Source organism: Mytilus trossulus, chromosome 10 (genome assembly GCF_036588685.1).
Source record: "Mytilus trossulus isolate FHL-02 chromosome 10, PNRI_Mtr1.1.1.hap1, whole genome shotgun sequence".
NCBI classification, from domain to species: domain Eukaryota; kingdom Metazoa; phylum Mollusca; class Bivalvia; order Mytilida; family Mytilidae; genus Mytilus; species Mytilus trossulus.
The window spans coordinates 29,290,878-29,304,379 of record NC_086382.1 but is presented as its reverse complement, the minus strand read 5'-3'; the positions used below and the strand labels follow the sequence as shown (position 1 = coordinate 29,304,379).

The following is a 13,502-nucleotide window of genomic DNA, read 5'->3' as shown; positions in this document are numbered from 1 at the left end:
ACAAAGTCGCAATAATAAATGCACGCGATAATTTCTGAATTTACAGTACATAAGATCTCAAAAAAAATAGAAATTAAAAAAAATTAATATGTTGTTATTGTCAAGGACACAATAAGATATTTATAAAATACATACAAAATCAAATGACGATTTTGATACAAATATGCATAATGGTCTGAAATTAATAATATAATAATATAGCCTTTGTATGAGGTCAATACAGATAGACCACTTTCCTGTTCATCCATCACTGGAAAAAAATCATGCAATACAGCTTTATAGTTTTCCAATCACTCGCTCAATATTAGAATGGAAATCACAACGACCCTAAACGCAAGAGTGGCATGACACTACAACCAAAATTTTTGATGGAAATGCATAGACTCGAAAGTTGTCTATTGCCTTTCATCACAACAGTAAAGTGGAAAAAACTGTTGATTTCTTAAGACAAGTATCAATTAAAAAATTATTTCATATTACAAACCTGTATATGATTTTGCCGCTGGTTTCACCACTGCTCTTCCTATTTTTACAACTATTACTGACGTCACTGACTGTGGTTAGGTTGTCGTTTTTAAACAAACTTCTTATTGTTTTGCCAATTATAGTCACAGCATCTTTGATGTGAACATTTTCTGCTGTTGCATTGAATAGTTCTAAACCAAGTGCACCTAAAAAAGATATTATATAAAAAAAAATGCATTTTTTGTACTTGAATTTAGAACCATAAAAACATCAACAATTGACTTGTTCAAAATATATTTGTGTGTGGAAATACTAGATAACATATATACATTGAAGAGGGGTGAAATGAGGGTGTCTCTCATGGATCCTGAAAATAAATCCCTAATCCTTAAGTCTCTATAAGTGAAAAAATCTAATTTTCCCTAAAAAAATAAAGGCCAAATCCTAAATTACTGCAAACATAAAGTTAGTAATAACATCACTGCACTATATATTAGTGATGGGTCATTATAAACTTATTCAACAATTCAACAATATGCTTTCACTACCAAGATAATGTATGAGGTACATTTATAGTAGAAAACCAATATAAGATTATACACTGAAGGGGGGGGGGGGGGGCGTAGGCGGGGTCCTGATCCTTAAATCCCAGGCTTAAAAACATAAAATCCTGAGATCCTGAAATCTCCACATCCCAAATTAAAAAAAAAAATTCCAGGATCACAAAATCCTGAGCTTTAAAACACTCAATCCCAGAGTCCCGATAAAGGTCCTATTTCCCTTCTACACTCCTTTGATGTAAACCTAAGAGCCTTATTTCAATGGGAGTCAATACCTTTTATCCCTAGATTTTCATCCTAATATCCCTAAAAATAGTTTCTATATCCCCTTTCCTTCATTTATATTAAGAACCACTTATAATTCTCAATCAAGGCACTTACTGGTTAAGCTTGTATTGGAGTAACATAGCTAGTATAAAAGACTGATTTTTTAAGACAAGTAATAATAGCACCTTGTGTAATGCAGTGGGCATGCATTAAAACAGTTATAAGGGGAGGAGTCCTGATCCCGAAATCCCGGGCTTAAAAACACAATTTCCCAAGGTCCTGAATATAAATTAATTAAATCCCGGCTTCCGGAAATCCGAAAAAAGACTTCCCCTAGCCTGTAAGGGTCAATCCCAAAATCCAGTTTAAAAACACCCAATCCCGGAGTCCTGATAAAGGTCCTATCCCCCTCAGTTATGATACTGTTGATCCATTATTATTCTTAGGTTTGTAGATTTCAAGGGTAAAGGTGAAAAACAAATTTAAATGTTTTTAACAAAATCTTATTTTTAATAGGCTTGTATGCATACTTATAGTCATCACCAAGAAATCAAATATCCCAAAAATTAAAATTTCCTAAAAACACATAAAATGTACCCATGAAAATAAATGAATCCACCTTAATTTCAAAGCGCATATTTTATTATGAAATATGAGATATTTGACCTAATTCATTAGTTTTATCCTTCTCTCATATATCAACCATAATCACAATATCTAATTTTAATGCAGAAAAGAGAAAAATCAATGCCTATATCTGCAGATGAAATTGATTTGTTCAAATTAATCTTGGTATATAGACAAACTACTGTCATTACTGTGACTAAAAAGAAAGTATATGTGTACATTTGTGTAACTGTCTAAACTTTCCTTTCAACTATTTACGGGATATATATATATACACTGATGGCATACTGGTAAATGATTTCTTGTTGACAAATTGACACCGGCAAACAGGTGACCCACGTCAAATACCAATTAAACTACAATATTGTGGTAAATGGAAACCAAAAACAAGCCACTCCGGACAACAATGTGCAAATCAAAATGGTACTAGTCATAATTTCAAACAATTTATTTGATAATAGAGTCTTCTGTTGCAATCACCCGAAGCGTGATGTCGTACATTTTGTTAATGTGACCATTGAAGATGGTCGTCGTCTTGAAAATGTATGTGATTACAGCCATAATGTACAAATTATCACAGCTATAGTTATTCAAGTAACTTGCTTTTCTATTAATATAAATAAATTATTTCTTTCGTAGATTTAGATGAATAAATCTGGTGATATCAAGAGTTTAAGAACTCTAAGCTATCGCAAGGCTAGTGTAAGAAGATGGGGTCAATTTTACCTTGATCTATTTCACACTGAGGACAGTTTCCATAAAACTTTCAATCTGTTCTAAAATTCCCAGTATCTTGTGCTTCAAAATTTTAACAACAATGTTGGTGTATTCTTGAAGAAGAAACTATTATATACGTCTAAAGCTGGTTCAATACTGCAATATTAGGCAGATGGTGGCTATTTATTTTTTGTTTATCTAAAAAAATGTACAAAGAAAACACCTTAGCTAAAACTTAAGTGTTGTGGGAAGTAGCGCTTTAAATTGTATTTCGTACATTATACAGTTGAATTTGGTTAAAGACTTCCTGCGGTGCAAAATTTTAAAGAGGTAAAAATTGCAGTATTGTTTTTAAAGCCATGTTTAGAGAATAACTTGTCTTTAGAGTTATCTGAAGTTTGAAATAGTTTTCAGATTTTGAGCATTTGAATGAATCAAATAGAAGTACATTGACCTTATCTTTTTGAAAAAGTTCAAACAAATTTTACGGATCAACATAATTTGGAAATGAAATTATATAGTTGTTGGTAAATAAATCGAATAATTCTATCTTTTTAAAACGTACCAAACATATACATCACTATAAATGCATACCTTAATTTCAAAGCGCATATTTTATTATGAAATATGAGATATTTGACCTAATTCATTAGTTTTATCCTTCTCTCATATATCAACCATAATCACAATATCTAATTTTAATGCAGAAAAGAGAAAAATCAATGCCTATATCTGCAGATGAAATTGATTTGTTCAAATTAATCTTGGTATATAGACAAACTACTGTCATTACTGTGACTAAAAAGAAAGTATATGTGTACATTTGTGTAACTGTCTAAACTTTCCTTTCAACTATTTACGGGATATATATATATACACTGATGGCATACTGGTAAATGATTTCTTGTTCTCATTGAATTTCTAAAGGAACCCAAAAGCCTTACATCTGACGCAATTATATCATCTGATTTAAAAATCTGATTTATGACATACACAGCTATAAAATTTTTACTCAAAATGGAGCAAAAATAATTATAAGCCTGAATGTGTAGAGAGACACAATTGCTATTAAGGGGCAGTTCAAATTGATTACAAAGGCAATAAAAAAATCTAATGAAATGGAAAGAAAAGTGATAGCATATAAATGCATGAAACCAATAGCAGATTTAAAGGAGCAGTGCTATTATTACTGTTCTTCTGCTCAAAGTTGCATCCAAGTAAGTTGTGTCACAGAGGAAGGTTTTAAACCCCGCTCAAGAGATAATATAAAAAAGGAAGATGTGGTATGATTGCAAATGAGACAACTCTACACAAGAGACCAAAATGACACACAAATTAACAACTATAAATATAGGGAGATTTCAAATTAAAAAAGGACAAGAATGGAGTTTCCCTCCTTGAACTGGCCCATTGGCTAATAATATGTTTATTGTCTTTTTTATATTACCTTGGAGATATTTGTACCTTTACCATTGTTTACTGTCTGTTCACTTACATTGTACCTACAGGAACATTTGTTGCCTTCATTGCCTGTTCTGTAGAACCTTTACTCTCTGTTCACTTACCTACAGGAACATTTGTTGCCTTCATTGCCTGTTCTGTAGAACCTTTACTCTCTGTTCACTTACCTACAGGAACATTTGTTGCCTTCATTGCCTGTTCTGTAGAACCTTTACTCTCTGTTCACTTACCTACAGGAACATTTGTTGCCTTCATTGCCTGTTCTGTAGAACCTTTACTCTCTGTTCACTTACCTACAGGAACATTTGTTGCCTTCATTGCCTGTTCTGTAGAACCTTTACTCTCTGTTCACTTACCTACAGGAACATTTGTTGCCTTCATTGCCTGTTCTGTAGAACCTTTACTCTCTGTTCACTTACCTACAGGAACATTTGTTGCCTTCATTGCCTGTTCTGTAGAACCTTTACTCTCTGTTCACTTACCTACAGGAACATTTGTTGCCTTCATTGCCTGTTCTGTAGAACCTTTACTCTCTGTTCACTTACCTACAGGAACATTTGTTGCCTTCATTGCCTGTTCGCTAACTATCCATACATAACCTTCACCCAACAAACTCCTTTTTGAAGCTTCATCAAAAATGTTTTCAGCATCTTCTTTTCTGTAAGATAAACAGATATATAACAAGTGAAACTGTGAGCTACTACTCACTGATGATACCCCGGCCACAGGTGGATAATTTTAATAGTGTAAAAATATGTAAGTGTTCAGTAAACTGGAAGTTGTTGAGTGATGAATCTGACACGGTAAAGCTGGCTTGTATAAATCCTGAAGCCAAATTTCAGAAATCCTTGTATTGTACATAGCTCCTGAGAAAATGTGATGAAATGAAGTGTGCTAGAAGTGACATTAAACACCAACAATCAATCAATCAATGCAATGTACATGATGTTGGTACCTTCATGATATTTATTATTATTATTATTATTATTATTATAAGAATTGTAAATCTTCACTTTATGAACAATGTAATAGTATTCAAACTAAGGTTTCCAAACACAGATGACAACAAAAATGTGTCCCCAGTACATGGATGCCCCATCTGCACTTTCATTGTCTATGTTCAGTGGACTGTGAAAATGATGGAAAATCGCTAGTTTGACATTAAAACTAGAAAGATCATATCATAGGGAACATGTGTACTAAGTTTCAAGTTGATTTTGATGGACTTCAACTTCATCAAAAACTACCTGGACCAAAAACTTTAACCTGAAGCAGGTTGGACTGACGGTCAAACACACAGACCAGAAAACATAATGCCCATAAATGGGGCATACAATTGACTTAAAAATTGTTTTACATTGTCATTTCGGGGGCTTTTATAGTTGACTAGGCAGTATGGGCTTTGCTCATTGTTGAAGACAGTACAGTGACCTATAATTGTTAAATTCTGATATTTTGGTCTCTTGTGGAGAGTTGTCTCAATGGCAATCATACCACATCTTCTTTTTTTATATTAGACAGTTTTGAGTGTTATGGTATTGCTATGTACAAAAACTTTTTTGTATTTGGTTTCCAAACATTGGTCTTGAACATAACTAGGCCTCTTGAAGGTTATTACAAAAGTTGAAACACATGTATTGTCAAACCCAAAATCAGCTGATCAGTTGAAGTGTTTTATCTGGCCATTAGAGCACCTAATAAAACAAAGCTATTCCTGACTCAACAAAATAAATTCTCCACTAGAGACAGTTAAATCTTAATATTTAAAGCTTGAGGCTTGCCAAGCTTTTTAAATAATTAAAATTTAACTGTTGAGAGTGGAGAAATATCGTAGTACACGAGTAACAATGGTGGAATCAGTTTCTCTAATGATTTTTATCCTTCCTTTTCAAAGATTTGAGGAAAGTTGTGTACTTTTGATGTGACGTCATCAGGAATGGTTGCCTTTTTTCATGACGTCACAATAAGAAAATTCTGAAGAAAACAACAAAATTCAATGTCTTAATTAAATTTCAATCAATTATTTGCCGAGAACAGATTCTTCACTAGTGAGAAGAAATGTTTTTCTCATACTGGTCATGAAATGCGAAAAAAGCACAAAAATTAGAGACTTTCTGATAACTCACGTAGCTGATAGAAGTATAACTCTGGACTCAAATGATGGTATGGCTGTAAGGAGTGATTCAAAGCTATTATCACCTGCTTCATATTTTATAGTTTCTTCAACCTAAAAAAAAAAAATCGGCAATGTTTAAATCGTTATGGTAAATTGTCTGAATAATATTCTAAAAGATTTTTATCCACAGTTGTTTTGAAGGTTCAATTATTGTTATTAATGTTTTTTCATCTAATGGCATAAAATCCTAACCAAAATATTTCTTATTCTTATTTTGAAAGCTATAGCCATGTTAGTTAATGTCTCATTTGTTTGTTATTGAATTTAATTCTAAATTCTGGTGGTTTATTTACATGTACTTGTGAACTCAACTCAACAGTTACAATTCATACAGAACATCAACTTTAAGTGTATATTTGTTTTCACAGAAGGGGGAGGAGGAGGGGGTGCAAACCCCTTAAACCCCCTGGATACTGGTGTGTGCTCCTCAATAATGATTTGTGTATAAGAGGCTAGAAATACCCTTTACGGCCAGGAGTCAAATGTCCATTTAGGGCTACCGTTAGCGTCAAATTGATTAAAATTCTTACCGTTTTTGTCAAAATATCCTTGTCGTGATTCATCAGAGGTCTCAAATAATTATCAATACCATTATTTTTAATTCATTTGATTTTTTCATAGTCTAAAAGAAAGTGCATATTTTATTGTCATGCACCAAAAATTACTGTTAATGTCATTTGGCAAGATTTTTTACCTTTATTAGTCATGAAGGTACCCCCATTAACACCCTCATATAAGGGATAGTCCAATTACTTACTGAAATATCTTCTTTTTCTGCCAGAGCTTGGAACCTACTGAGTATCATCCTTCCTTCTTCGTCCATACTGTGGATAAAGATGACCTTCTTCCATCCGTAATGCTTCAACAATTCTAACCACACATCCGCTTGGTGGAAATATGGTGGAACTGTTCTAAGAAATGTTGGATGTACATTCTAAAATGAAAGATAATGTGAAATCACTGCATCTACATGTTTGTCAAAAACATTGAAAATCATGATTATATACATAACAAAGGATATTCCCCCCCCCCCCCAAAAAAAAAAAAGTCTAAATAAACAAAATTTATTGGTTAAAAAATTGCATTATTCTTACCTAGCTGCATTTAAAATGTAAGTAGACAAAATAATATATAATGAACCATAAGAATCCTGGTAGTACATTTGTATTTAGATGCTTTTAATTTATACTTTAATAATAACATCAAATATAGACATAAAACAGTATTTTACCAATTTTTCAACTTTTATATTTTTGAAAACCTTTTAAAATAAATGGGTTTTTTTTGTAAATTTTCTACTAAGCATGATTACCTTGTCAGAGAATGCACTGTCTCTAGCAGATATTCCAATTACAGGTATCTGATAAAATCCACAGGTATACGATACTGAAATAGGTGGCTGGCTGTCACCTCCTGGTGGATGGCTCACGACCATGACCTGGACCCCTTGTGACACAACATTATCACACAATTTTATAGCAGATTGAATAGGATTCGGGTCCATGATAATGGAAGTAGAATTAAAATGCAGATTTATTCGTCCGTTTAACAAATTCAAATTGTTAACAGACTTTTCAAATTCGTTCTGTGCTATTTTAGAACTTAGTACTCCTCCAATTGTGATTATTTCTGGTGGACTACCAATGTTTTGACTGAGTGATAGCAGAAAATTATGTAATATAATTATCAGCGGTAGTATATTTTTGTGAGGCATCGCTAACATCTACAAGCTACGCCTAAATCTGAAACATAAGAGAAACATATGATAAAACATAATAGACCAATTTGAAGTTATATCCTTCAACAGAAGAGTTCAACAATAATAAACCAGAAAGAGAGGAAATGTTTGTTCCATACATATGTACTTAATCACAATTCCCTAATGACAGCAGTGCTGATAATCAATTGTTACAATTTAATTTGCAAGCCAAATAATTTGTGCAATATGCATGTGCAGCATCAAATACCTGTTCAACATGGGAAAGGAAGTGACAATGCTTTAAATCCAAGAATGATGTTCATGGCCTTTTACGGGACGTTGAGATCAGATGTTTTTATGCACAGGATTTCAGGATTTACGATTTCTTTATTCGAAATGTCAGGATAAAAGATTTTTTTTAAATTTGGGACCTCAGGATTTCATGTTTTTAAGCCTTGGATTTCGGGGTTCAGGACCCGTCTAACCCCCTCAACAATGGAGACTTAGTTGATTGAAAAAAAAACCTAGGGAATTGATTGAAGGAAAGGGACAGCCCTTTCTTTGCTATGAAGTTACCCAATGATATGACAATAGTGTGAGCCCTGAAAGAATACAAGAAGAATGTGTCAGAAGGCTGTCATGAATAACCTTCTCAAACTTTGCATTTTATCAAGTTGAAAAACGGTAAATGACTCACTTCCCAAATTCCAACTCCATCTGCATGTGGTTGCTCTTAGAATTGTGTAATTATACCGACCGTGCAAGGGCTGTATAGCCAGTCAAGGTCGTTAAAAACTTCCATTTGTTTGTGTAATTATATATAAGAATTTCATAATGTTTGCATATTGCAAACTAATGTTAGCCTGTGAAAACTGAAAATTTGCAATTTTCCAAGTTATAAAGGGGCATAACTCTAAAATGGTAAATGACTCACTGCCCAAATTCATACTCTGTCTGTAAGTTTGGTTCTTATAAATATGTATGTAGCATTGTGTATGAGTTTCATAACATTTGTAGGAGGTAAACTTATGTAACAGTGCAGAAACAAAAAGTTTTAACATTGTAATTTTTCAAGTTCTAAAGCATGTAAAAAGGGGAAAAATTCTATGAAAAATAATTTGGATTTGGCAGTGTATTCATCTTAGTATTGAGGATTTGCTCCTTTACATACATTAAAATACTAATAGTAGGAAAGCCTTTATTGACAGATTTATGGTTACTGTAATACATATATATAGGTAAATACAAAACATCTTATCTCTATTTGTCTACCATCACCAGGGGCGGATCCAGCCATTTTTAAAAGGGGGTTCCTAAACCAGGACAAAGGAGGGGTTCCAAAGACATGTCTCCATTCAAATGCATTGATTGACCAAAATTAAAGGGGGTCTAACTACTGAAACTTTGGCTACCGTTAGCATCAAATTGATTGAAATTTTAATGTGATTCTTCCTTGTCATGTTTCATTAGACATGTCTGAAATCTTAAATTACAGTCATATTTTTAAAATAAATAAACATGATAGTTCAAATGATTAATCAGTCATTTTTTTTTTTTTTTATAATATTGTCTAAAAGACATGAAAGATTGGAGTACTTGTACATTTTATCTTCCGATGATGCAACAAAAATTACCGTTTACATCATTTGGCAAGAATGTTTGCCGTTATTTGTCATGAAGTTACCCCCATTTCAACTGTAAGGGAGCTACGGTACCACTTGATTTTTAGGGGGGGGCTAGGATGAAATTTGAAAAAAATAGGCCGGACAGGAGTTTTGATTAAAAAAAAAGGCAGGATGAGACACTTGCAAAAAAAAAAAGTCAGGACGACAATTTAGGTAAAAAAAGTCGGGATAAACTAAAAAAAAAGAGGCAGGACCGAATAGAGTGAAAAATAAAATGGCAGGACAGAGATTTCAGCTATAAAAAAAAAGGCAGGACAAAATTTTTCATCCTAGCCCCCCCATAAAAATCAAATGGTAGCTCCCTAATGAAATAATTCGCTTTTTCAGAATCTAAAGGACTATGGCGAATGCATGGGTAGTCTCATTGTATGTACACCAAAATGAAAATAAAGTTACGTCATTGGTTCAATTTTTATTGTTTTGAACGTTCTAAAATATGTCACAAAATTTTGGTGTTAGCTTTTAGAAATATTACCCAGATTGCATGTGCTGGCCAAACAAAGAAAACACTTCCAAAACACGCAAATATAGCCCGATAAATCGATTATCAGATTATCTGCATATTGATATTATAAAATATCAGCTGCTTGACATTATATGAAGGCTTTTTGATCTCGTTCGCTTCTCTCACTCGACAAAAAAGCTTCATATTATGTCTCGCAGCTGATATTTTACGATATCAACATGCAGATAACCTGATAATTGGTATGTATCATGTCTTTGTGGCGTCAAATACGTTGACCTGGCCTTAATAACTTTGACCCGGACATATCAGCGATGTCATAATGTTTGAACCGATGTTAATAACTTTGACCCGAACTTATCAAGTCATCTTTTGAGTCCTGGTGAAACAAAGAAAACACTTCTGAAACAAGCAAATATAGCCCGATAAATCGATTATCTGATTATCTGCATATTGATATTGTAAAATATCAGCTGCTTGACATTATATGAAGGCTTTTTTATCTCGTTGATCACTCGAAAAAAAGCTTCAAATTATGTCTCGCAGCTGATATTTTACAATATCAACATGCAGATAACCTGATAATTATCAGTACATAGCTCCATCAAGCTAAATTATAATTTATTTGATCTGGGAACAGTCAAAATTATGCTCCTGATTTGACCATTTACCATGTTTACCATGTTTACTGAACCTGTTTTTATACATATCATGTTGAATTATTTTAAAAGCAACTCAACTTTCCCTATCAACCACAGTAGCTATTCGTGCTTACGCTACGGTTTCCTTACATGGTAATATAATACATCGCTCCCCCTTTTTTTATCTACAAACCTTTGAACGATTTCCTCCGTGATAATATTGCAGTGATCGTTGTAAATTTGTTAATATACAATTTTCTGTTAAAAATACAAACCTAATAGTGATTGAGAGACAATTTAGAGCTTAATTCTGCAGAACTGTTTACATTACTTCATCTGTACATAATAAATAAATATGTCACGTGATATATGCTGCTGAGACTGATAGTGATCAACGGGGAATAACTCCGATATAAACTGGAGACCTATCCAATAACTTTTCGATGATTTTATAATTATCCTTCCAGAGGCATATATGAATAGAATAGAATACTTTTATTTACCAAATTAGGGCACCAGGAGGGCATATGGCATACAAACAATATTCTTATAAACAATAACATATGCAATACACAGACAAATCAATAGATATGTAACATGTGTAATAACAATTAAAAAACAAATATCATCTACTGAAGACTGAAATACACTGCATAGCTCTTGCCGTATGTCAAATTCATTTGACATACTGTTTACAAATGGTTTATAAATTGTTGATTTCATTGAGTATTTTATATATCAAAATGCAGTAACTTTATTGCGTTATAATCATTAAATATATTTACTGATTTTGTTTAATTTGCAACTTATGATTATTTAGTTCTAACAGAGCGGGCAATCTAAGGTATATATGTATACTAAGTATAAATGTATTATATGTCTCTGGTTATATCGTGTTTCTATTTATCTAGCTTTTGTTAAAATAGCAAATGAATGCGTTATAAAACTAAGATGCCTTGTTAATATAGTTATACATGTAAGTAAAATCACAAAAATACTGAACTCCGAGGAAAGTTCAAAACGGAAAGTCCGTAATCAAATGGCAAAATCAAAAGCTCAAACGCATCAAACGCCGAATGGATAACATATTTAAAACTAAACTATTAAAACTGGATCCAAATCTAGTTTTGCTCTTAAACTTTTCCATGAAATAGTTGATTGCTCATGAAACCAGAATGTTTTCAGAAAACTAAAAAAAGGTCAGATTGAGTCATGACACAAATTGGACTTTTTGTCAAAGTTTATATGCATGAAGAGATGTTGTCTGCTCTATGGTCGGGTTGTTGTCTCTTTGACACCTTCCACATTTCCATTCTCAATTTTATATTTTATGAGCGTTTTATTTTCAAATGCCTTGCACCTAGTTTCTGCTCGAAGTAACACTGCCGGTTTTAGAGAGTTGCATATTTAATATACTTCGAAGGAAGGTTAAAAAGACTTAAAATGCAGATCACAAACTATGAAAGATAATTAGATTGGTTACATTCTACTTATTATCTTACATCAATAGCATGTATGGTATCTTTTCTCGTCCGGAAGAATGTCCAGGGTTTTTTTTACGATTTTTGCTAGCAATTGTCATAAAGAAGCTGAAATTTACGTTTACTATATAATAGTGGATTATTGTGCACAAGAGATAAATCATGTAGATCTAAACTAAAAAGTAGAGACGCACAAGTATGCATGACAAATCGTGATAGAAATTAAAATTGAAAATGGAAATGGGGAATGTGTCAGGCAGGGACAACAACCCGACCATAGAACAGACAACAGCAGAAGTTCACCAATAGGTCTTCAATGCAGCGAGAAACTCCTACACCCGGAGTCGTCCTTTATTTGGCCCCTAAACAAATCGTTTGTTTAGCACGCGCAATGGAGTGACGTTCAAAGAGTTTTGTTGACGTATATAAGCACTATTCCTTGATTTGGGTTAGTTTAGGAAACTATTGAACCCACAGTTCCAAGGCCCCGGTAAAGTAAAATTCATCCTTTCGAAATATTTCCAGCCGTAAATATTTGGTTGACCATAATGTCTGTGTCATAAATGACTATACGTAAATGGTCGTTACTACAATCTTCCTCCCTTTTTTACTAGATTGTGACATCACCGAATTCGGAGATGAGACTTACTCACCTGAGTAACAGGATAGGTGCAACGAGTAGGACTTGTTGTGCTCGATTTTCCTACGCATCTGCGATCATTCCATTTTAAGAGCACCTGGACGAAATTTTTAAGGGCCAAGTGAGCTTTTCCCATCACTTGGCGTCCGTCGTCGTCGTCCTTCGTCGTCGTCCATCGTCGTCGTCGTCGTCCATCATCGTTAACTTTTATAAAAATCTTCCGAAGTTCTCTGAAACTTTTAGGCTAAATTTAACCAAACTTGGCCACAATAATCATTGGGGTATCTTGTTTAAAAAATGTGTCCGGTGACCCGGCCAACCAACCCGGCAAGGTGGCCGCCATGGCTAAAATAGAACATAAGGGTAAAATGTAGATTTTGGCTTATAACTCTGAAACCGAGGCCTTTAGAGCAAATTTGACAGAGGTAAAATTGTTCAACAGATCAAAAATCTATCTTCCTTGACTGCTTGTTGGGTTGCTGCCCCTGAATTGGTAATTTAAAGGAAATTTTGCTGTTTTTGGTTTTTATCTTGAATATTATTATAGATAGATATAAACTATAAACAGCAATAATGTTCAGCAAAGTTAGATCTACAAATAAATCAACATGACCAAAATG

General features: G+C 33.3%; 1 protein-coding gene across 4 annotated transcripts in view; it reads right to left on the bottom strand.

Moving 5' to 3' along the window:
- LOC134687180 (glutamate [NMDA] receptor subunit 1-like) overlaps nt 1-13,502 on the bottom strand; it is a 103,815-nt gene that overhangs the window by 25,358 nt on the left and 64,955 nt on the right. For 3 of the 4 annotated variants that reach the window (XM_063547261.1, XM_063547265.1, XM_063547264.1), the window contains 5 exons: nt 7,586-8,015; nt 7,031-7,207; nt 6,224-6,324; nt 4,643-4,755; nt 485-671 (listed from right to left, as the gene is read on the bottom strand). In XM_063547261.1, the coding sequence (XP_063403331.1) occupies nt 485-671; nt 4,643-4,755; nt 6,224-6,324; nt 7,031-7,207; nt 7,586-7,996 (989 nt within the window). In that variant the 5' untranslated portion in view covers nt 7,997-8,015. Of the gene's footprint in view, nt 1-484; nt 672-4,642; nt 4,756-6,223; nt 6,325-7,030; nt 7,208-7,585; nt 8,016-11,036; nt 11,137-13,502 lie in introns of those variants that run through there. The other variant, XM_063547263.1, reaches the window with a different exon arrangement.